Genomic DNA, 26,279 nt, shown 5'->3' with positions numbered 1-26,279 from the left:
GCAATCAGCATCCTATCCGTTTTAGTGCAACAAATCAATCTGAAGAAACAGTAGATCTATGGATGTTTTACTATATTTTTTACATCCTTAATAGGCAAAAACTTTCATTGAAAATAATAACTTTCTTTTGTGCATAATAGATTATCTAGTGTAACATGTGTGTATATTTTCCTCGTCCTAAAGAAGCAGTGCCTTAAATTACACAAGAAATTGTTGGAATTAAAATACTTTTGTTATATCTTATTCAACAATTTGCCGTCGTAGGTATTACTTGTTGATTGCTCAATAGACATTGTGGCCAAGTTTGAATGAGCAAAGTAGCAAAAATTTAACTCTACGTTGAGTGTAAAAAACTGAATTTCCATTTTTACCGTTGTTTAGTTGAATTTGGTCCAAAAATATGATTTACTCACAACCTCAATTTGGTACAAAATTGACATTTGTTAGGAATTAGAATTTTTTTATAAAAAAAAAAGAGAGAGAGAAACAATAGCAGTTTAAATGCAATGAAAATTTGGCCTATATATATATATATATGTGTGTGTGTGTAAAAGCAACAAGAAATTGTGAGGCCATGCAAATTGGAAACCCTAAATATTGCAAATCAATAAGAATTGGCCGTCATGTTGTCCTAGAAATAACAACAGCATGATTCGTACGGCCGCCAAGTTGTCCTAGAAATTATAGGATAGTTTAGTTCCAATGGTGCTATTAAGTGACTGTTTGCTCCACAACAGAAATTTTGCTCCCATTGTCTTCAGACTTAAATGCAATTTCTTGAAATATGTTTAAAAGTCATCACTAACTTTAATTCTCTTCGGCCACTTGGGTAATATCTATATATCATGCTGCATTTACGAAGAGGCTATACTATATATGAGCATAGTAGTAGCTGTATCATATATGACATGGAAGAGCTGGTGAATTGCTTAAGATCAACTTTTACAGCTTAAACACGGGCTTTGGCAGCTGACGGATGAAGATGCATAGCATATGTAATTTACAACAGGACGCAACAAAACCATCGTCTGCCTCAGTTCCCCTGTGAATAAGTACTCAATGCCCACTTTGACAAAATAATAAAGAAAAAAGGAAAAGAAAAACGTTGTCTAACAATTTTAATACCTCTAACAGAATATCTGTAAATAGTAAAAGATATTCAACATAGGGAAACTTTGTATAAAGGCCAAATTTTATACAAAGACACACAACTTTTGCTTAATTTCTGCGAAGGTTGGGCACATAATTTTGTGGTGAATCTAAAGACATTTATAGTTCTGATCACGTCAAAAGTGTGCACAATTGGCATACTAGAAATTTAGTGAAGTGTCACTTTTATTAGCTAGTATAATTCCGCTCTCCTTGCAGAAAACTTTCAGAAAAATAGTAAATATGAATCCTATAGTCACCAAATGATCTAGAATCAGAATCCAGTTTTGGAATTAGATAGTATGTAAACTTAAATATAACAACAATTGAATTGAACACAATCCAACATATCATGCGATAAACATGTTTCGAGTTAAATAGCAGTGAGTGCTTCATCTTTACGTGCTTGCATCTGCCAAGTACAAACAAAAATCACTCCAAACAGAAAACTAATTCAATCAGTCCATTTGGATTTTCCTGTTTTTTTTAAAATAAGTTTTTCAAATACAATACGACAGTAATATAGAAACAAAAACAACTTAAAAAAATCTCATATAAAAGTTTTTCATATACGCTGCTACAGTAAAGCTTTTCAAAAACACATCCAAAAATAGCTAATCCAAACTCAGCGAATTGAACATACAAATTTTATTAATTTAAAGAGGTATTAATTGAGTAATAAATTAATAATTTATTAATTTATCGATTGAACTTACAATTCAAGCAAACACTCATTTAATCAACTAAAGTTTTATTTTATTTTATAAAAATATGAATTATTCTATTAATAAAAGGAGGCTAAAAATCTAAGGAATATAAATCAATCCATATCTACTTGATTGCAAGTATAATTTAATTCTATTAATGTCTTCAATATACATACGTAAAAGTAAAATATTGGAACATTGGATTTTAATTGACAGGAAGGAAACAAAAAGCCCATGAGGCAATCAGAATGGAATGACCGCGCATGATTTCAGTATGGAGAATTAGTGAAGGAAAGTACTGTTGTAATGAAAATGGAAGGCAGGATAATTTATAATCCCGTATTCCTTCTAGTTGCGTATCCTCAACGAGTCAACTCAGATTTAAGTCTTTAAAGTTGCATGCTCAAAAAATTATCTCTTGCCCATAGTCCAATTGGGCAAAGAGATAAAGTAGATTTAGATGTTGTTGATTGACCAAAAAAAAAGGATAAAATACCAAAAAAACTTAATATAGTTTGTTAAATGTTCAATTTAACTCCCTCCTATTTGAAAATCTATATTATAATTCCCTATAGTTTCGACTAAATTGAAAATTGGACAGAAAGCATTCAATTTAATGGTTATACGTGAAATGTCAATATTGTCCCTACTATATGTGAGATGCTTTCCATTTAATTTTCAATTTAGTCAAAACCATAGGGAGTCATATTGTCTCTATATAAATGAACTTCCTATGGTTTGTTGAATATTCAATTTAACTCCCTCTGCTGGTTTAAAAAATTACACTATGACTCTCTACGGTTTCGACTAAATTGAAAATTAAATGGAAAGCGTCTCACATATAGTAGGGGCAATATTGACATTTCACACACAACCATTAGATTTGATGTATTCTGTCCAATTTTCAATTTAGTCGAAACCATAGGGAGCTATAGTGTAGGTTTCCAAATCAGAGGGAGTTAAATTGAACATTTATCAAATCATAGAGAGTTTTTTGGTATTTTACCCAGAAAAAAGATATAAGAGAAATTTCATTTTCATGATTATCGGAATTTAATTCATGTAATGCACAAATAATCTCAACAGGAAGTATCAATTTATTTCTCAAAACATAAAGCCTACTTCACATGTCTTAGGAGATTGAAAAAAAAAAGCAGTAAACTTAAATTAGATAAGAAACAAAAAAAGATAATTAGTATCCCTACTTTACTCTACAGTTTATAACGTTCGATGAGTTCGTTTGAGCTCAACTAACTATATTTGGTCGAGTTTGAGTAAACTAACATAACCACACACACACACACACACACATATATATATATATATATATATATAGGAAAATGTGGGTTAGAAGCGGGAGGGGACAAGGAATTTATAGAAATAATTTAAGAAACTTAAGAAGAACTAAAGGATTGTTTTTAGTAATAAGCAAAAAGAAATTTTTTGCTTCACTTTTAGAAAATAATTAAACAAGATTAGGAAATAAGGGGGAGGGTTGGGTGGTAAGACAAATGGATTGTAAGTAGGAGGTTCTGAATTCAAACTTTTGCATTTCCAAAAGACAAAAAAAGATTTGGAAATGAAATTCTCAATTCAAGGGTGAAAGGTAATTTTCTTGGAAAACTAAATAAATAATGCTTTTTTACAATGGCCTAATGGAATCTTGATTCCATACATTATGAATAGATTTTGGGTACGTTTGGTTTTCCATGGAATTGGAGTGTAGAATTGGAATTGGAGCCCCAATTTCAATTCTTGTGTTTGGGTACTATCTTTCCAGTAGAATTAGAATCGAATTGCAATTCCAAATCCATCGAATTCCATGGTTTCAATTCTTTGGCTGGACCAAAGAATTCCAATTCCAATTCCACGACCGAACTCCTCAATCGGGTCAACACGCGGGTCTTGTACGGGTAAAATCTCAAAAATGGGTCAACTATAAAATTGATGGAAAAAACTCAAACCTCGCTCTTCTCTTTCCATTATCAATTGCCATATCTAATGCTCTGTTGGAGCATTCCTGCCGCCGCCTCCTCCACTTGTGCTGCCTTCACCCATCACTTTTGCTGCCACCTCCACCCCTCCATGCTCCACTCGCTGCCCATTGCATAACTCAGGTTGAAATTGTGGGGTTTTAATTAGTTTCTGTCAGTCTCCTCCTTCCCTTCCAGTGAAGCTACATTAGAAGAAGTCGTCTTCGGCCCCTCCAAACTTCATTCGCTTGCTTTGTAGTTCCAGATCTTCATCAAGTCAAGAAACCCCAGTTGCAAACAATAAATACCGCACTTGTACGGTTTACTCCAGGATTGACCGATACTTTAACCAATACGGCATGCCTGTGCAATTTACTCCCTACTATTCCAGATTTTTCAGATAGAATTAGAGTTTATAAAGGTAACTTAATAATTTTTTTTTCTATTAACATTGTTTTTTTAAGGTATTTTTCTTGATAATTTGTGGTAGTGATTGATTCTATGCGGTTATTATTATTATTATTTTAAGCTTATAATTTACGATGTTATGAGAACAAAAGAACAAGTTGGTCTTTGGTTTCCATTTTCTTGTTTGTTTGAGTTTTAGTTAATTAGTCAAAGTTTGACTTGGAACCCATTCAGGATAATGCCTGAGGATTTGAGAGTACTTATTAGGAACTTGGACATTTTTTATTGATCCTGACGCTTTTGGAAAAATCAACTTTGATTAGAAGTAAACTAATAATACTACTGCTACCTTTGGGAAAAATCAACTAAGTTTTGTCTGTGACCTGTGTAGCACTTGGAACTCTGTGCAGAAAGTGCAGAAAGCATTATTGCAGTCGGATGTCCATGCAAAATCTGATAAAAGTCCTGTAACAGTAGCTGTGTAGCACTTGGTGTATGATAAAATTAGCGACGAGGTATGTTATAAACGGTAATGACTTTTACAAATAATCCCACGATTGAATTTATTACAGGGTAGTGGAGAGAGGTTTTCTCCAATTAAATGAAGCAGAGCCTGGTCTACTTGAACAAGAACTTAAACTAACTGCTTGTAGAGTAACATCTGTAAGTAAGCCTTGGATATAACTGCAATTTCCCATGATTAAGCCTATTAATTCTACTTCCTTATTTTGTTAACTTTTCACACCAGGTGCAGTGTCTTGTTCTTTAAAGGAGGTGAGATTATTGTATACTTGTTGTAGCAAATTAGTGACCCCGTCAAATTTCTTGGAAGGCGCTGAATATTAGATGAGAATGATATTAAGAAGCAAGAGGAAAAGCTAGAGGCAGGTGCTTCATTTCTTGTGAAAATGGTACATTTGCTTTACAGCTAAAGCAAAATGGTCGTTGTGTCCTTATTCAAGTATTATTTGTCAAAGGAAAATGGTCTTAATTTAGCATTGAGCTTATGCAGTTTTACAGTCACCCTTACCTGGCATGGAAACATTGTGAACTGATGGCCTGCGTAGGTCTGCAAGGAGGAGGAAAGTGGTGGTGCCTTGGTGTTTCAATGTTGAAGTTGATGGCTTGGTTCGTTTGTTTTGTGTTTTTGAAATCCACAATTGGTTGAATTCTTGTCTTACCTTTGAAGCTAGAAAGGACTATTACAATTCAAAAGGGCTACCTTTCTCTTTGGCTTGTTTTAGGCTTTTAGCAAGAATACATTTTTCTATTTCTTTTAGCGAGAATACATTTATTAAACTTTTAGTGAGAATGCATTCTTCTAAAGAATCGTGAATTTGTGTTGCAATATTTTCTATTTATGTTGTCATTGTTGGTTGTGGTTTTGCCTGAATGTCTCAGCTGGTTGTTGCTCTTGGGGCTTATCAAGGTTTTGGCTGGTATTTTGCAAAAAAGGAAGTAATTTGCTTTTTTCATTATAGTAGTCATGGATTATATCAATATTTGGCTGTATCAATGTTTGCTTTTTTCAGATGCCAAGAGACTACTAATGGCTAGGACTGGTGTTGCTTCCAGAGGCCAAAAGTTTCGATTGCTAACAAACCATTTCAATGTTAAAGTAGCCAGAAATGAGGGCTACTTTTCCACTACAGTGTATATAACCTCTATATCTATGATGGTTGTTTAAGCAAGCAATTTATCACAAGTATTCTGTTCTTGATATGCAGGTGTCGATTTATATTATCATTGTTGCAATATTTTCTATTTATATTGTCATTGTTGGTTATAATTTTGCCTGAATGTCTTAGCTAGCTTCGGGGTTTTGGCTGATATTTTGCCAAAAAAGGAAGTAATTTGCATTTTTCATTAAAGCTTGAGTAACAATTAGCTAAATGCAAGAAAAAGTAAATTATTAAAGGTACAAATTGGTTTTTTCCTTTAAATTTTTAGTAAAAATTAGCTAAATGTAAGAAAAAAGAAATTATTATATAAAAAAAAGAAAAAAACAAAAATTTTATGTAAGCAAATGTTTCATGAAAACAATTCTAATTCCTAATGAATTCTTCTCTCATCCAAACAAAGAATTTGGAATTTCAAATAAATTCCGTATCAATTCTATGCATTTTCCAAACGAAAGAATTGCAAGGATTTGGATTTCCAATTCATAGAATTCAAATTCTATAGAATTTTAATTCTAATTCAATTCCAATTCTGTAGAACCAAACGTACCCTTAGGCTAAATTATTTGAACATTTTATGCCACCCTATGAGGTGCAGAGCCAAGCAAACAAGTTTTTAAGCAAATCTAATACGTGATCATGACAACATTTCATCTTAGCCATTTTTCAAAGTAGAGTAGATGATGTAAATTTTCTCATTTTTCACTTGTAAATTCACTTCGAACACCGCAAATATGAGCGATGACATTAATGGCTGTGTAGGGTCAGAAGTTGGAAAGGTAGTTGAACAAGTAATGCACAAATAACTTTTTCTTTCCCATTAGAATGGGATCCTGATGATTCTATACGAAAATGTTACAACAAGCTGGTCTAGAGCTTTGCATGAATAAGCGGAACACGTAATCGCATGCAGCAGAGGTCTTTCTATATTTCCCTGCAATTTAGTCATGTGGTGGCAACTATTTTCTGCCACTTGATATGCTACGTAAGGCATATATATATACCAATCAAAGAAGCTCCCTTTAATTAATTGTTTCAGTTTTGAAAAGTAGTAGTACATGAAACTAGGCGTCTGCCAATTGAGAAGTAGTACATATCTCTAATCATTAAAAAAAAAAGGGCAATTTAATCTTGCGAGTCAAAGGCTCAATGGTACCAAATTTATCAATTGAATCTGGTACCAAAACTATGATCGAGCTGATCATGAATCATTAAGATTAGTTAAAAGTCAGCATTCTTCATGGTTGTAACATTAATCCAAGTTTTATCTAGAAATATGATTTATATATTAGTTGAATCTGGCGTAACGAAACTGACCATTGATTCTCAGCTGCCATGCAGTATCCGACAATACCCAGAACTCGTAAAAACCGGGACACCGTTTTGTCCCGATGCATGATTTTTCACCCCCAAGAGCGATTCTTTATCATAGAAGGTTGGTAGGGCATTAACGGTCAATGCAAGCAGCCTAGCAATTCATACTTGACTTAGAATTGTGTTAGCAATCGAGAGCAAAAGTCAAGTCTTTTGTTTCTTTTAAGCGCAAACGTCAAGTTTTAAAGAAGGTTAGGGGGATGGGGAAAGGGAGTCAGTGAAAATCACAGAGCCAAAGACCTTATCCGTGGGCTACGTTCCATTCTTAAGTTGATTTTACTTAAAGCTGATGTTCCTATTAATAAGAAATAATATATCGAGAAAATTCTTCGGGATCTAGACAATTTTTAAATTAACCTTTGAGTTGATTCATGAAAAAGACACCAACATACAATAAAATACTTAGACGGGTCGTCCAAGATTTCGTACTTAATTAATTTTGGAAAGACCATTACGTAAAAGTAATAAGATACGTAGGATTGTTACGAGGGTCCGAATTGACCCAATCCTAACCCATCCTCCCCTTCCCACCTCTATAAATAAGGTGTTAGATTAGCATTATGCATGCATAGGGTTGGGTCATGGGTGTGGACTAAAAAAATAGGCTTGATATTATAACAGGTTGAGAATGAACCGCTCCAAACTTAGCCGATATAAGGTTGACTCATATATTTATATGTTTAATGTAAAAAGTTATATATAAATGTTTATCAACTAAAATTAATATATGTAAATAATTACTCATTATCTAGAAGTAAACTATTATGGGCCGGGAAGCTTAGGTTGCAGCACTTTTTGGGAGATAGGGAGGAATCTTGGGCGCGGTTCATGACTGCAACTCCACAGAAGATTAAAGTTTTTCCTGTTTGGTGGGATTTTCCATTAGCTAATTCTATGAAGCTTAATATGAATGCAAGTGTTAGGAATGGTCTGGCAACAGGGGTTTTGAGATCATCTGATGAGAGAGTTGTCTTCTGCATTCCATGAGGAGTTTGGTGAAGTTGATGTTATAATTGCCAAGGCCCTGTCTTCGTTGGCTGGCCTAGAACTCTTACGTGGATCATCCGTTGCACGAGAGGCAAGTTGAGGTGGACTTGCAAGTGTTGGTCACTTTATAGTTAAAGCTGGTTCTTTGACTAAGTGGCCTTTGTGCAATATATTGAGGAGAATTAGGCTCTTCCTCTCTTCTTTAAACGCAGATTTGGTTCATGACTTTTTTGTGAAGCTAATGCAACGGTAGACACTCTTTCAAGACTGAATTTGGGATCGGATGCTATGTTTACTTCAGTGGCGGATCTTCCAATGATAGTTCGTGACTCCGTTAATCTTGAACTTAGGTCGTGTCCTTATTTATGTAAACAAATTGTAAGGGAGTAGTACTCCTTATTTAATCTTCATTTTATTATTTGAGATCAGGTTCGACCACCCTCAAATTCTTGTAATTTTTAATTTTATTGGCATGAATAAATAAAGGGTCGGCATTCCTCTCCTGTATGAGGGTTGCCATTAGAAAAAAAACTATTATGTAAAAAAATGTGTAATAGTAATTATGATAAATCTTGTTCTTAAAATCATAAACCTTGATTTTATTTAATTAATATCTTATATTTTTAGAAAAATATAAATGAGAAATTGTTGAATTTTGACAAGCTCATTTTGGACCTTTGAAGCCCAATGAAATAAAAGGGCCGAGTTTGAGCCATAATATGTCAAAACGCAAATCGATTAAACCTGAAACTAGTTGTTATGTTTCTTACTAAGTCTAAACTTGGCTATTTCAGAACCCAACCCATTAGGCTCAATTGACATGCCTAGAGATATGCTGTATATGGCATTAGTGAAATTTTCCTTAATCAGGTGACTCTGGTTGAAAAATTTTACAAGGAATATTTTTTTAATATTTAGGAATATTTTTAATGCTCCTAGAGTGACTATAGGCCATATTTTCAATTACACTCTCCACAAAAGTGTCTTAAATTACATTAACACACAAAAAAAAAAAAAAAACGTTTAACTTATCAGCAAAATTAGTACAGTGGAGTCATCCATAACTAAAGGCTTATCCCACCAAAATATAGGATGAACATTTGGCTGATGTTTATTCTCCTATTTCTCAAGAAAAACTAGGAATGCTCATTCCATGATAAGCAATTTTTAGATCATGGAAAAGAACACAAAATAAAACAAAAAAAAGGTTTAAAACCTATATGGTGTGTCATTAATATTTCCCACTAATGAAGCTTTTATGTGCAAATGAAATAAGTGAAAATAAGAAATTATGTTAACTTTATTGTACGAAACTAGACACTCGATATGAATAGAAATCGTTCTTTATTAAACATAATTTTAATAATAAGGCAAATAATACTAGTGCTCCTAAAAAATCTCAGACACTCCATTACTTTAGAATTATTTTAGGAGTGTCAATATAATTTGCCTTTTAATTATTGCTACCTTGAGTAGATAATTATTTTTCATCCAAACATTTTTTTAAAAATATATGCTATATTGGTCTGTTCCTCAACTTATGATAAACATCCCGTATACCATGTATAGCTTGCTTTCCCATAACTTCTCAATTCTCATATGCTTTCACACAAAATTATAACTATAGCAATACAAAAGTTATTGTTGGAAAAAACATGCACAAACATTTTCTTTCTTTTTGGAGAGCAAGATCCTCAAACATACCCAAAAATATCAAGCATAAAGTTGGAAGGACCTGCCAATTATTCTAGACTCACTTGTAATGTAAAATACATTTAACTGGCAAATGATCTAAATATTTAGGATGACAAATGAGTACGAACCCGAGTACAAACCCTTGCATCCTCGTAAACTTTTCCTGGTCGGCAAAAGTATCCCTTCTTTGGGGCACAATGGCTGTCCTCCGAGCATATACATAACCCTTCTAGTGCACAACCCTCCTTTACTATGGGAACTCCATCTTTCAGTCCAAGAATTTGGTCTGACCACTCATTGGAGAACAACGCCAGAGGATCATATAGTTTTTTGACCTTCAAAAACTCTCCAGCATTCTTGTACTTGTTAATCACATTAAGGAAAGCCAAGTCCCTATTTTTATCCCAATGAGGCAATCCTCCATATTTAAACAGTGCCATCTGCTCTATCTCTTCAAGAATATCTTCATAAATTCTTGGGGCCATTGGGTATCTTCTTCCTTCCCCAAGTAAGCACTTGAACGAGTAACATATCTAGCCAGGAAACCAATATAAAGGTCAACACCACATAAGCCATTAGGCTGCAAAGCAACAAGTTTTTTTCACATCTTGAATGAAATCCTTAGCATTGGACAGGCTAATGCTGATTGCAGTTGAGAAAAAGTATGGACCGTTAACTCTAGGGTCCCAGGAGCAAGCTGTTAATAATCCAACCCCTTCTCAGAATGCATCTTGGGCATGGCTTTGAAAGTTGACATGGAATTTGTAATTTTTCTTTTGCTAAGAAATGAGATAGTGATAGACCTGGAAATATTTGAAAAACATAACTTCCCTTATATGACTGGAGAAGATGAAGAGCTCTAATGAAAGTTTGACTTCAAATTGATTTGCTCTATTGTAAGAAATGCATTCTTGTAAGAAAACTTCCCTTACATCACAAGAAAACTTCCCTTAAAGATTGATTTGCACTATTGTAAGAAATGCATTCTTTTGTTAAAAAATGAGATAGAAAGACCAATAACAAAAGTGTGATTGCATCCGCAAATCTTGTGTAGCTTGGAAAGAGGAAAGAAAAGCGAAAAAAAAAAGCATGGAAAGAAAAAATTGAATAAAACCAAAGATTTGAAATGCAAGAAAAGAAAAGAAAACGAAAATGTAAGGAGTTTAAGTCTATGTTTTCAGAACCGGACCGGATATCGACTCGGCTGAGGTCAGGGGTCAGGGGTCAATGGGTTCGACCGGGGGTCGATAGGGGTCGAACCGGATGACGTCATAAATAAAAATTATTTAAAAATTAAATTATTGTATATAAAATATCCAATAACATATTGATATTAATAAAGGTATATTTATATATATTTGATGTTTCAAATATATTTAACAAGAAAATACAAAGAAATTAGAACAATCAAGTAACAATTTATATTATTTAATAAACATTAACAAGTTTAGAATTAAAATTATGGATTTAATTGAAAAATAACATCAAATTTTAGGACAATATTTATAAAGTATGAAATATTTGAGGTATATTAATAAGTTTTCACAATTTAGGGGGTCAAAACATAATATTAAAAAAGTTTGAACTTTTTTTACAAAATCTCCTGTTGGACCGGTTTTTCCGGTTCTGTACCGGTCAAACCCGGTTTTTTACTGGAGTTGACCGGGTTTTAAATCTCCCGGTTCTGATGACCAACTCAGACCGGACACTTGACCGGTTCCCGGTTCAACCGGTCGGACCGGCCGGTCCGGTCCGAGTTTGAAAACACAGGTTTAAGTTCTAATGTTACGGGAGTTAGGAAAGAAATGTGATATGGTGGGCCCTCCACAATTCTTTAGTGTAATTGGATAGAATCTTGTTTTTTTTAAGTGAGAGGCATAAACCAAAAGAGAAAAATCTGAGTGGTTTGACTTTTTTCGAATTGACTCACATTTTGAGACAACCAAAAAGTGAAAAAATAAAATTAACAATGGGACGGAGAGTACTATTTTGGTGTAAATTCATATAAATTTGGTGTGATAGACTATGAATCGACAAATTAAAATTTACACTTAAATTATATGAATTTATACAAAAATTGTAAGAGTTACAAGAATTAATTTAATTAGATAGAACTCAACCTGTGATGCCATGATTTAGTGTGATAAAGGTAAACTTTAAAACTAGTACTAACAAACAGTTAAAAGGAGATATTACCATTACATGGATATGTTAATACGACCAGATCAATTATGCTTTTATTCTTCTTATATTTTTAAAAAAAAATTTCTGTTAGGGGGTGGGTAAAGAATGTGATTTTCTTCAACATGCAAAAACTACAAAACCATTTAGATTTGGAGAAGAACTGTTAAGTGGCTAATTGTGCATATAATTGGTGAATATTTTTCCCTTTATTTTGCTAAAATATGGCGTTAATCGATATATTTCACTCATATTTGAATTTTGGTGTTGCTTTTAGGGATTGTTGGTGAGAATGAAGTAAAAGACGCATTAAAAGTCGACTTTCCAGAAGACATCTTGTTAAGCGTGCCCACGCTCTGTCAAACGCAAAGTGGTGCTTCTAAAGATTTATGTCCAGAAGACTCCAGTCTGTTAAGCGTGCCCACGTCTTATTTGACAAGGCAATCAAGAGTTCGTAGGACATGAGATCAATTTGTCAATTGATCAAGAAGCCAGTTGCAGCCCATGGTTTTACATATTAGTCACGAAAGTGGAGATCTTGAGGGGTTATCACTTGATGTAATTTATTTTGGAAACCAATTGATAGGTCTTGGTTGGTTAGTTTAGTTTAAGTAGGAGTCTTATAAGGAAAAGGGGATCCCGTCCTTATTAATAGGGGAGAAAACAGACTTGGGCTCTCATTCTTTTCTCTATCTCTGATTCTTTTTTCCTCTTTTTCTCTACAATAAACCCTAGCATTTTGTGGCCGCGAATCTACCGGGAGGAGCGGCTAGTTTCTTTTCTAGTTGAAGGATAATTGAATCTTTGGTTCGACAATACTGTGAGATCTAATTTGATTTGTTTGTTTCATTTATTTATGAGTATTTATATATTCTCTGTTCATTCATGATTATGATTATTTTCTACAGTTAAATACCTGATCAATATTTAATTGTCGAAATAGTCTATTGCCATCTGAAATATCAAATCCGTAATTGTTTGATGGTTTTAGTATTTGTGGCGAGTGATATAATTTGATTGTAAAAGAGACTTTCGAATTTATGTCACGGGAATATATAGTCTAACTTAAATGAACCAAGCGTGTGTGTTTGTTGGTTATAATTGGTAGCTTTTCTAATTATTAATGCTGTCAATAGGTTAAATCCTAAGAGCTTGTTTAGGGTTGCTTAATTGGCAAGAGAAATAGCCACAGAGCATGTTGTGGTTATCAAAACAGTAAGGAGAGGCAAGTTGTCAGAGCGTGTTGACAACCATAACCAGTTTATTTATGAATAAGTGATTTCACCTTTGCATCGATGATCAGTTAAATGAACCAAAGTGGAAATTAGACCTTCGACTAGAGTGTTGCCTATTCTTGGTTTAGTTTTATTTAATTTTGTGATACTGTCTTTATTTTTATTCAAGTGAGTTATTTAGTTAATTTCTACTAATCCCCCATTTTTCACAAAGAAATAAATCACCCAATCCTTGTGGATACGACCCTACTCACCGCTACACTCGAATTCATATTTTTAGAATAGGAACTTTTATTTTTGCTGGTTTGACAAGCCAACAAATTTTGGCGCCGTTGTCGGGGGCTAGTGCCTTATTGATTTATTTTCTTTGAATTATTTTTATTTTTATTTTTCCCTCATTCTGGAGTTAGTTTATGGCTAACTATACTCAACAATTTGGTGATAGACAGGATTTCATTCACAGGAGGGTTAATAATGTGGGTATGTCTTCTATTGATCAACGCTTACGACTTTCAAATTTATGTCACGGGAATATATAGTCTAACTTAAATGAACCGAGCGTGTGTGTTTGTTAGTTAGAATTGGTAGCTTTTCTAATTATTAATGCTGTCAATATGTTAAATCCTAAGAGTTTGTTTAGGGTTGCTTAATTAGTAAGAGAAATAGCCACAGAGCGTGTTGTGGTTATCGAAACAGAAGGAGAGACAGGTTGTCAGAGCGTGTTGACAACCATAACCAGTTTATTTATGAATAAATGATTTCACCTTTGCATCGATGATCAGTTAAATGAACTAAAGTGAAAATTAGACCTTCGACTAGAGTGTTGCCTACTCTTGGTTTAGTTTTATTTAATTTTGTGATACTGTATTTATTTTTATTCAAGTGAGTTATTTAGTTAATTTCTCCTAATCCCCCATTTTTCACAAAGAAATAAATCACCCAATCCCTATGGATATGACCCCACTCACCGCTACACTCGAAATCATATTTTTAGAGTAGGAACTTTTATTTTTGCTGTTTTGACAAGCCAACAAATTTTGGCGTCGTTGCCGGGTACTGGTGCCTTATTGATTTATTTTCTTTGAATTATTTTTATTTTTATTTTTCCCTCATTCTGGAGTTAGTTTATGGCTAATTAACTATACTCAACAATTTGGTGATAGACAGGATTTCATTCACAGGAGGGTTAATAATGTGGGTATGTCTTCTATTGATCAACGCTTACGACTTTCGAATTTATGTCACGGGAATATATAGTCTAACTTAAATGAACTGAGCGTGTGTGTTTGTTGGTTAGAATTGGTAGCTTTTCTAATTATTAATGCTGTCAATAGGTTAAATCCTAAGAGCTTGTTTAGGGTTGCTTAATTGGCAAGAGAAATAGCCACAGAGCGTGTTGTGGTTATCGAAACAGTAAGGAGAAGCAGGTTGTCAGAGCGTGTTGACAACCATAACCAATTTATTTATGAATAAGTGATTTCACCTTTGCATCGATGATCAGTTAAATGAACCAAAGCGGAAATTAGACCTTCGACTAGAGTGTTCCCTATTCTTGGTTTAGTTTTATTTAATTTTGTGATACTGTCTTTATTTTTATTCAAGTGAGTTATTTAGTTAATTTCTCCTAATCCCCCATTTTTCACAAAGAAATAAATCACCCAATTCATATGGATACGACCCTACTCACCACTACACTTGAATTCATATTTTTAGAGTATGAACTTTTATTTTTGCTGGTTTGACAAGCCAACAAGAACTACCATTGTAAGTCAACCCAGCCGTATCAAGCCTTGATAAGTATGTATCTGCCTAATGATCTGGTAGTGCATTCCCTTTAGGGTATGACCTTTGTATTTATGGATCTCCTTTATTCAGAACCAATCAACTTAAAGCTGATCATAACCAGTGTTGAGGTGGTTTTTGAGGGTATTTATAGACAAACCTATGGCTTTTGAAACCGCTATAACCAGTGAAGATACAGGACTAAGGTTCCATTTGATAAAACTGAATCTAAATTCTGAAGTCTGAATTCTGAAATCTGAATACTGAAACAATTAATTTGCTGAATTTTAAGTACTGAAAAATATATATGAATGTCTGAATTTTAATGCTAAACCTATTTATACTGTTTGATAAATATTTATAGTTGAATACTTAATAAGTTTAATTTGACAATTTTGCCCTTATATCATTTTATTCAAAAAAGAAATAGAATCTATGATTTAATTAGTTTAAAATTGTTAGGTATGAAAATGACAATATTTATTTTTAAATCAAATTAATATAAAAGATGAAATATATTATATGAGGAGTATGGAGAAGATGTGAAAGTCATTAAAAAAGGAGAAAAGAGAAACTAAAAATCGTTAGATAGAGAATATTAGGTTGTTTAATTAGATAAGAATTTTGAACATAATTAACAAATAATGGTAGATCTGGTAGACAAGATAAGGTAGTTGAAATAATTCTATTGATTCTTATCAGAATTAAGCATTCAGTTAGGATTCTTGTGCTGAAAAAATTACACATAAGTTCATTACTGCTTAACAAGTTCAGCAAATAGATTTTCATTTATCAAATACTCATAACATCTGAATGTCTGAAAAAATTCAGATTCAGCACTTTTTTATGTTATCGAACAGACCCCAAGTCCGATAAATGCAAAAACACCATTTGCCGGGGTATTGATGGGGACTCCATCAATGGGATAGGCAACCTTCTTTTGGCTTAATATCACTAGAAATCTTTCTTTTATTTTGATGATTCGAATGTTGAAAATACACATTTACTAAAATATAGCATGCTTTGGAATCACTTCTCAACAGCTAAACATGATAGACATACCATGATCACTTATTATCTTATTTTTAGAGAATAGTGATGTGAAAGTTCCCCAGTTGTTTGAAAAAAGCTTCTTATTCTCATTAAAAGTAAAAAAAAAAAAAAATTTGTTGAGAAAAAAAATTTATAGTTTGTTGGTTGAGAATTCGTTTGTCATTTTCAAGATTGCTCTTGTTAAAGTTTGGCAATAACATTGTGGGCTAGATGTTATTTGTCCAGGTTGCTTTGTTCTGACTGATGCCACCTTTGTGGATCTGCTTTATTTTAATGTATGTTTCCGTTGCTTTGGAATAAATTTGAAGTCGCCCAAAAAAAAAAATTATGAGCAAAAATTCTATCTTTTAATAAGGATGATGTTGGAATTTAGAGTATAACCTAAGAAATAACAATTGTAGTTTGTGTTGCAAAAAAAATTAGCTTTTGCAAAGGCTTCTTATAAAGTCTTATATTAAAAGATTGGAAAATATCTTAACTTTTTCATTCATGAGCTCTTTATTTATAGAGCGTACAAAAAGCAAACTAACATAAGTTTTGAAAGCAAATTTCAACAAAAGATACTTATAATTCAAAACATTGAACTAGTCAAAAGGCACTAAATATGAAACTACCACTAACAACTAAATTTATTTAATAATCCAACACTCTTTCTTTCTACTTTGACTACAGGTTTTGAATTGTCTTCTAAAATCTTCAAACCTTGTTTTGGATTCGGCAAGCTGATGATTAGCTTTGCAAGACCTACTTCTTTCGGCTTCTTGGACCAAATTCCAAAATAATTGATGCTATTTTTAATGTATTCCAATAACCTCTTTGAAATAACCTCTTTGAAGGTAACACCTTTCTATGATATTTGAACTTGAATAGAAGACTTGTAATAAAAAAAAATGATTGTTATAAGACACATTAAAAAACCTTCCAAAATAATTGATGACATTTTTAATGTATTCAAATAACCTCTTTGAAGGTAACACCTTTCTATGACATTTGAACTTGAATAGAAGACTTGCAATAAATAAAATGATTGTTATAAGACACATTGAAAAACCTTGTAAACTCTGTACAAGCAGTTCTACAAACACTTTGTCATAACTATCAAAGCTTGTACATCCAAAAATAACAACATTATACTCTTGATAAATATCAGTAATCAATTTGATACATCCTAACTTATCAATGATATCTTCCTGAATTTTTTCAGACTTTGATATATCATTTTTTTAGCTCTGATACCACTTTATTGAAATTTGAGGTATAAACTTGAAACAACATTTGTAGTTAGTGCTACAAAAAAATAGTTTTTTATAAAGTCTTATATTGAAGAACTAGAAAAATCTTATATTCTTCATTCATAAACTCTCTATTCAAGAAATCAATTAACATAATTTTTGCTAATAAATCTCAATAAAAGATGCTTATAATTTAAGACATTTAAACTAGACAAAAGATACCGAATGTGAAACTATTCCTAACAGCAGATTTATGCGACAGCTAATTCATTTGTTCTAGTACTAAAAATCTGCAGAGAAGTTGCATAATTCCAACAGGTGAAGTTCAAAAGTACCATGAATAATTCTAGACATATTTTTAACAAGCATTACATTTAATTGGAGATAAACACGATATACATTTTTAGGATGTCAAGTGAACACAAACCCTCGCATCTTTGTAAACTTTTCCTGTTCGACAAAAGTATCCCTTCTTTGGGGCACAATGGATGTCCTCTGAACATATGCACAATCCTTCTAATGCACAACCCTCCTTTACTATGGTAATTCCATCTTTTAGTCCGAGAATTTGGTCTGACCACTCGCTGGAGAACAACGCTAAAGGATCATATAGTTGTTTGACCTTCAAAAACTCCTTAGCATTCTTGTACTTCTTAATCACATTAAGGAAAGCCAAATTCCTATTTTTACCCCAATGTGGCAGTCCTCCATACTTAAACACTGCCATTTGCTCTATCTCTTCAAGTATGTCTTCATATATTCTTGGGGCCATTGGGTCCTTGCTTCTGTAGTAAGTGATATCAATGTCTAAAGAGTCTTCTTCTTTCCCCAAGTAAGCACTTGAAGCAGTAACATATCTGATCAGGATACCATTATAAAGGTCAAGACCACATAAACCATTAGGCTGCAAAGCAACAAGTTGTTTTACATCTCGAATGAAATCCTTAGCTTTGGACAAGCTAATGCTGATCCCACTTGAGAAAAAGAATAGACCGTCAACTCTAGGGTCCCAAGGACAAACTGTTAATAAATTATCTTCTAGGCTATAAAGGCAGGAACCAGCTGACTGCATGCGATTGTTATACCCTACCACAGGGTAGCCCTCAAACAGGATACCTGTGAGAGTTAGGCATTAATGTCCAACCAAGAAAAAGTTCCGAATACATATTACCTTGTAAAACATGGACGCCCAACTGATTTATGCGTACCCTTCTGCTTTATATGTACATTAATATTGTCAATTCAGATCTTTTTCGGCTCAAAGGATAGGAAAATATTCCTAACTTTTTTTAATTTATTGTGAAATTTTGTGAAATTCACGTTCTAATGTTGGAGGGCTTGGCATAAACTCTTACAAATTTAATTAAGTAAAAGATAAGTACAAAGAGAGCAAGATAACCTTACCTCTTACTTAAGTAATGCTTTTGCCAACATATGCAAATTGTTGATAGGTTATAATTTTAGATTTTTTTTTTCTTAACCAAGCAACACAGTGGTTCACGTCTTATTAACTCTTCGTTTAAATATAGTTTACAGTTTCAATTTAGACTAATTGCATTCTCTTCTCTTTTTTTTTTTAAGCTATATTCAAGTAGTTTTGCACCTTTTAAATCTTTCATTCTTCAAAAAACATAAATTCCTCCAGTCTTAACGATTATAATTTTAGTACAATAAATGCTTAAGAAATTATTTAAGGTCAGGAAAATTATTCAACACGCAAAGTAAAGTTGAAAATAGGGAAAAAAAAGAAGTCGAAATGGTCAAGAAGAAATACCATCATTTGTCAATCCAAATGCAGTTGTTTCAAACAAGGACGTGCTTGCTACTGCACTTGCGCATTTCCCTTCTGCGTAACCTGTGAATTCTTGACTATCCTCTATGCAACCAAAAAAAAAAAAAAAAACAAGGAAGTGTTCATTGAAGCCATTAAACTATACTTGCATTTTTATTTTTATTTATTTATTTATTTTTGTGTGTGGACAATCTTAGACCAAACCAACCTGTGCCTCTTAAAGTTGCCAGAGCAAGAGAAGCAGCAGGGCGAACTCCTGTGGAATCAAAAACACCGTTTCCAGGAGTGCTGGAGGGCACTCTATCATCAATTCGATAAACCACCTTATGTTGACTTGGGTACCAATTGAAGTCTGCAAACTCGTGTTGTTTGCCAAATGTAGACACTTGATCTTCCAGCTCTGAGTCACTTTTTTCTTCGTACGTGATAGACCTCTTGAACAATGGTTGCAGTTGAAGCGTCACCTACCAATCGTATTCTTGTTTTAGGCATGTAGTTGCCTAATGAAATTTTGTCGGAAAATACTGACCAGTCATGATTTTACGTGATTGTACCTTCCGACAAAGCTGGCCTACCAAGAGACAAATTATGTGTATATATTTGTCCATATTGACAAATTAAAAGTGAATTCATCAAAATGTTACTAATCAGCCTAATCATTTTTGCTACTTAAAGAATTGGAGCCAAAGCAGTGCTGCGTACATACATGTTCGAGTATCTTAAATATTAACAATATCACCTTGTAGCTCCAAGAACTAATTAGTTTTCGGGCATACATGAACGTAATTTTCTCCTACTTTCGTTAAAAATCTGAGTTCTTGGATATAATTCGGCATGAACTAAAGATTTATGCTGTGATTAAAGCACCAAAGAAAGCTTAAATGTCTGCCAAGTAAAACTCACGTTAAAATCTGAGTTCATAGATATAATCTAGTATATAAGTGAGAGGGTTTGATCCAGAAAACATCTCACTTACACTTTCTCTCCTAAACCACTCAACTCATCTCTCTTCCGAGTGTTTGTCTGATAATCTCTAGATTCAGATAATAACATAAGCATGCAGTTCAGGATCCTAGTCCAACATCTGATTGATGTGTGATGGGAGTAAATCTACTCCTATAAATCCAGAGGTAGTCACATCCAGTTATATTAGTTGATCCGAAACCTTTGTCAGGTCTTAGGTAAAGCAAGGGTTGAGAGCGTAGTTTAATAAAGCCAAACCAGTCCGGCGATTGACTCACTAGACTTGTTGAACCAGCCACTAGGCCCAGCATTTAATCTGATGATTGCCCCATTAGGCTTGATGAATCAGCCACTAGGCCAAACATTTAATCGGATACGGAGGAATTTAATCAAGTTCATCTGACCTGTTGGTTTGATCGAAAGCTTAGCCGAGTTTTGCGTGACCCAGTGAACCGTGTTTTTTGGCTACAATATGTATTTTTAGCAAGGTTTGAATCTCGAACCTCTTCATAAATGTGCAGATATTTCACTGTCAAACTAAAACTTTTACGTGCCCTTTAATTATACATGTTCACTTTCTTATTGTATAATTAATGCTTTCAAGCTTCAAACTAGAAATGTTGTAATAGTGTGATATCAGTCCTATAGAAAACAACTATTTTATTTTTTAGTCAGAATCATATTAATAAAAAAACAATGCTATTTCCTTAAAAGCTTGTTGTATTGCTTAAATAAAATACTTTTAAATTTTTGACATGATCTATATTTGTAAAATGAAATTGAGTCTTCTATTAATGGTTATGTATACAAATATATCTTTCCAAATAATTAATATATTATTTGTAATTATGGTTGAGCAAGAGTTGTTCCTATCCTCCAAGGACATGAAACTGATGAGCTCCTTTTTTCCCCCCCCTTTATTTACCTCTTAATTTAACTCAATGGCTTTCGCAGTTGTGCCGAATCCAGAAAGAAAAGTGGGAAGTTAGGTCAAAGGATAACTAATGATCAAGCCCAAATTGCTCCATCTATATTAAGCTCAATATGCAACCATACATTACCACCATGGATCGAAACAGCTCAATATTGTACCATAAACGGCTCAGTAAAGACATAGAATTCCAAATAAAAGGGAAAGGAAAAGGCAGCCCATGCATGATACATCTAGGCAAAATTTATCTACCTGTGAAATGACTCCAAGAACTCCAAGTGAGACTCTAGCTGCATTAAGCTCAGCATCGCCAGTTTTGAGCGTATGAACTTTTGCATAACCCTCACCAGCTCCTGAGGGTGTCAGAATCCTAAGCTGAATAACATAGTCATGAACAGCAGGTCCCAAACCCCACAATGTGCTGCCATGTGCACCCGTGCTCAAAAGTCCACCTATTGTCAAACCCCACCAGTATGGAACATAAGGTATGGCTAGTCCAGCCATGGTGCTCTCATCAATCAACTTCCTTAACATCACCCCAGGTTCAACCACTATAGTCATGGCTGATTTGTCGATGTTCACTAGTCGATTGAGGTACTTGGTGCTAATAACGAGCCCATTTTCGCCGTCTGGACAGGTGAGTTTAGGAACACTATGGGATGTTGTGGTTACCACTTTCATCTTCCTCTTCAGCATTGTTGCATTTGCAACTATTGCAATGAGCTCTTCTTCTGATCTCGGGTAGACTGCCTCAGCTGCACGACAAATGCTTCGATCAGGAAATGATCCGTAAGCATTGGAGATTGTGCAATCAGTATTTCCTGATGAACATTTTATATGCTCTTCAGGAGGGCTACATCCCACCAAGGAGATTGTTAAGCAAATCCCAAATGTTAGTGTAATCAACCCTTTTTCAGAATGTATCTTGGGCATGGTTTTGAAAGTTGACATAAAGTTTTGTAATTTTTCTTTTGCTAAAGATTGAGATAGTGATGGACATGGAAAGATTTGACAAAATAACTTCCCTTGTATGACCAGCTGGAGAAGATGAAAGAGCTGTAATGAAAGTTTGACTTCAAGAAGTTGAGCTGCTAGCTGGACCATTACCGTGTGTACTTTGATATTTAATCAATATTTAGGAAGCATGGAAATTAATACTAATTGTTTTTTAGTTTTTGAAATTTGATGTGAGATCTTTATGGATTCGAATTTGTCTGTAAAACACATGGTGCTTCTATGGTTGAGGCTTCCAATCATGCCATTATTTAGGGTTGTGAGCCATAGCGTATTTTGAGGGTGATTTCATCTCCACGACTAGCTTGGAAATCGTGCTGAAACATGGCTTGATTTTGCCTGTTATTGTTCAATTCAAGCTAATTTAGATTTTATTTAAGCAAAAAAATGCTACCTTATGATGGTGGGTTTGGCAGATTTGTTAGATTTACTTAGAATAAAATTTGGGTTAACATCCCTTCCATGCATACGGGATTTGCCATTAAAAAACTTAGAATAAAACAGTAAAAGGAGGCAAACAAAGGCTAATTTCTTAGAATATTTGTATAAAAAAAAATCATCCGCCAAATGCACCTCTCACATGGGTTTGTTTTCATTCTATACCTGTCGTTCTGATTCAGTACGGCAGCAAACTCAGCACGGCAGCAAATTAAATTTTATCACTGTCAGAACTCTGCAAAATTTCCGTGTGGTCAGCCTATGTCAGTCGTAACCGTGCTAACTGTACACGGCTGTGACAGCAGTCAACTGGAGCCGTGCACAGTCAACACGGCTCCATCTGACATTCGAAAAAAAATTATTTTAAACTAATTTATGTACAGTATTTACACATGGATTTCTTTATTGACCTTCAACCAATTTATGTATCATTACTACTTACGGAGCTCATTGAAGTTCTTGTTTTTACTACGTTGGAGCTCTAGGAATTGGGTTTGTCAATCATATAGCTGTCTACCATTTACTTTTCTCGGCATGCAGGGTGGTTAAGAAGAGCAAAGCTAGAAATTGGTCTCTTGCACTGATGCAGTTAAACATATGGTATACCATGTGTCCCAAGACTCTGCCTATTTTACCTGCATTGTCTAGTTTAAATCTGCCTTTTATTATAATATGTATGTATAATATACATTAATATTAATTATAAATATTATAATATTATAAATATGGTGTTTATATAATATTTCAATTTGTAATATTTATTGTATTTTTCATTATATAAATATTTATATAATATATAATATAAAATTTTCAATTTGTATAATATACATAATATTGTATATATATAATACAATATACATAATATAATATATTATACATAATATACATTTATACCTTATTACATATTATGTATATTATATATTATACATAACATTATTATACACAATAATGTACATAATAATGAAAGTACATTAATAATGTATATATTATAATATAATGTACATAATATATTATGTATAAATATTTATACATTTATGTATACAATATTACATATTATGTATATTATATTATATTATGTATAATATACAATATTATGTATAATATTAATGTATATAAATATTTATATAATATATAATATATAAATTTTTAATTTTTAATTTGTATATTTCAATTTATATTAATATAAATATACATAATTGAAATATACAAATTGAAATATACATATTTTGAACAATTCAGCCACCTTGATAGTGCACACCATCTGCAACCAAGATGCCAAATGTAAGCCCTTGAGCCAAATAAGGATGAAAGATTCACAAAGCGTCTTGTCGGCCTTTGTCACGCGCCTGACAGTCAACTTTCAGGCGCCTGACGCCTTTTTTTTTCTGACTAGCCGTGCTGACTGGGCACGGCTGCCGACAGGCAATCAAAAAAAGTCGGAAATGTCTCCTCTGTTCTGACTTTTAAAAAAAAAAAAATTTTCTTCACATGCTGCCTGGCTATAAAATGAGAAATATCCCCTGTCAGAAGTGCATTTGGCGGATTATTATTTTTTTTTACCTATAATCTAAGAAATTAGCCGCAAACAAACGAAAACTCTTAATAAAGAGTGAATTACATACGTTGACCAAAGTGTGCCGCATGCATACTATCTAGTCCGGCAAAACCTTGAATTTGAGTTGAGGCAATATTGCGACTTCGAAGTGTCCCCATTTTAACTAAACAAATGCTGATTCCATTTTGGAAATAATATATACCCTTAAATCTAATGGCTCATGCTGCCCGTAATCCATCCTTTGGAGCATCAACACAAGGCCCAATTTGATTCGAGGTGATTGTGATGGTACAGGTTTCACAAGTCGAGTTCTGTCTAGTTCAAAGAGATTCAGGTAATTCTTAATATTTTTTTATATAAATTCGTAATAGATTTAGCATCATTGATAACTTAATTATATGAGTTGACAAATTTAAATCTATATTTAAATGTGAATTTATATCAAAATTATAAAAATTATACGAATTAATTTAGCTCGAAAGTACTCAACTTCTCAGACCAATTGTAACACATACCCTACCACAGGGTAGCCTTTAAAACTTGTACTAATTGACAGTTAGTGAGATATTATCCATTTTATGAATATACTAATGAGACAAGATCATTCATGCTTTTAATTGTTCGTGTATTTTTTATTTTCTTTTTTGTCTTGAGGTGGGTATTTATAGACAATATAGACAAACCAACAGCTTTTGAAACCGCCATAACCAGTGAAGATACAGGGATACGTTTGATAAAAGCAAAACACCATTTGCCGGGTTATTGTAGGAGACTCTATCAGTAGGATAGGCAACCTTTTTTTAACTTAATATGGCTAGAAATCTTTCTTTTATTTTGATGGGTTCGTATGATGAAAATATACATTTACTAGTAATTTCTACCTTGGGTAGATAACTTATTTTTGACCAAAGATCTCTGACTAATACGGTATTGGTATGATGCTAAGCGTACCATATAATTAGCATGCTCTGGAATCACTTCTCATATAAAATAGACAGGTAAACATGATTAGACATACCATGATCACATATTATCTAATTTTACAGAATAGGGATGTGAAAGTTCCCAGTTGTTTGCAAAAAAGCTTCTTATTCTCATTATTTTTTTTTTTAATGAAAGAAGGATACCATGTTGTTGGGAAAAAAATAGAGTTTGTTGGGCTGGAATTTGTTTGCCATTTTCAAGGTTTTTCTTGTTAAAGTTTACCTATACTATTGTGAGCAAGATATTGTTTTTCTCACCTTTGTGGATTAGCTCTATTCTACTCTATGTTTCTATTACTTTGGAATAAATTTTAATATACCAAAAGAAAAAAAGAAAAAGAATTATGAGCAAAATAAAGTTTTTTTTTTGTGAGCATCTTTTTCTAAGGTAACAAAGAATACTCAAAAAAAAAAAAAAAATTTCCAGAGCATCTTTTTCAAAGGTAACAAACAATACTAAGGATGAATTCAAAGGACCTGTCAATAATTCTAGACTTACTTTTAACAAGCATTACATTGAATTGCCGGTAAACATGATATACATTTTTAGGACGACAAACGAGTACAGGCATCTTTGTAAACTTTTCAATGAAGCCAATGAAGTCTTTTGCAAGTGTAGGCAACGACAAGTGATCATAAGTAGAGTTCATCCTGGATTTGCATACTTCATTAGCTTAATTATCTGCTACTTGATTGCATTCTCTGTAAATTATGGCCGAAAGTATAATTCCCATTCATGATCAACTGGTTGAACTGCTGAATTTGCCGATCAATGGCCCAAGAGAGCAGATCAAGAGCTTGTACAATTGTAGGTTCTAGTTTCAACTACAGCAAAAGATATTTGTGAACGAATTTTAAGTTTTTATATGAAAATCTCTAGGTTGGATAAGGAAAAAAAAACACAGAATGCTGTTGCGAATCTTAATCCAATAATGTCTTATCAAAACGGAACTAGCTAGATCTAGTTCTATAACCAAGTCTAGTTCTACTTATTAACCCGACCCCCTTTACAATCCTAATTAAGCCAAGGGTTGAGCAATTTTTTGTTTCTCCCCAGGAAAACTGATGATTTCTCCTTTTTAACCTCTTAATTCAAGGGAATGCTGGGTGCTATTTCAGGTGAAAAAGTGGAAAAATATGCAAGGTAA

At 33.3% G+C, this 26,279-nt stretch overlaps 2 protein-coding genes, 1 long non-coding RNA gene and 1 pseudogene across 5 annotated transcripts; 1 reads left to right on the top strand and 3 right to left on the bottom strand.

Moving 5' to 3' along the window:
• Window positions 1-1,025, bottom strand: part of LOC113752405 — a 9,389-nt pseudogene extending 8,364 nt beyond the window's left edge.
• A 2,795-nt stretch (window positions 1,026-3,820) lies between these two features.
• LOC113753931 lies at window positions 3,821-5,473 on the top strand. Of its 3 annotated transcripts, none has more exons than XR_003465105.1 (4): window positions 3,821-4,250; window positions 4,629-4,900; window positions 4,986-5,148; window positions 5,250-5,473. It is a non-coding gene; the product is annotated as an uncharacterized LOC113753931 (long non-coding RNA). The 3 variants fall into 3 exon arrangements; XR_003465104.1 differs by having other exon boundaries at window positions 3,822-4,250; window positions 4,648-4,900; window positions 5,305-5,473; XR_003465103.1 differs by having other exon boundaries at window positions 3,822-4,250; window positions 4,648-4,900.
• Window positions 5,474-10,076: 4,603 nt separating this feature from the next.
• Window positions 10,077-17,809, bottom strand: LOC113752404 (probable truncated L-gulonolactone oxidase 7, mitochondrial). The gene is given in 4 exon segments (XM_027296517.1): window positions 10,077-10,462; window positions 10,465-10,573; window positions 10,575-10,687; window positions 17,791-17,809. Coding segments are annotated over 4 exon segments (627 nt in total).
• Window positions 17,810-17,858: 49 nt separating this feature from the next.
• LOC113752403 (probable L-gulonolactone oxidase 6) lies at window positions 17,859-22,074 on the bottom strand. Its single transcript, XM_027296516.1, has 4 exons — window positions 21,394-22,074; window positions 19,456-19,711; window positions 19,230-19,331; window positions 17,859-18,571 (listed from the first exon to the last, which is right to left on the bottom strand). The coding sequence occupies exons 1-4, from the start codon at window positions 22,072-22,074 to the stop codon at window positions 17,859-17,861; spliced, it is 1,752 nt and encodes a 583-aa protein (XP_027152317.1).
• Between the last annotated feature and the right edge of the window lie 4,205 nt (window positions 22,075-26,279).

Source organism: Coffea eugenioides, chromosome 11 (assembly GCF_003713205.1).
Source record: "Coffea eugenioides isolate CCC68of chromosome 11, Ceug_1.0, whole genome shotgun sequence".
Classification (NCBI taxonomy): domain Eukaryota; kingdom Viridiplantae; phylum Streptophyta; class Magnoliopsida; order Gentianales; family Rubiaceae; genus Coffea; species Coffea eugenioides.
The sequence above is the reverse complement of the archived record's forward strand: the minus strand, read 5'-3'. Positions and strand labels throughout refer to the sequence as shown.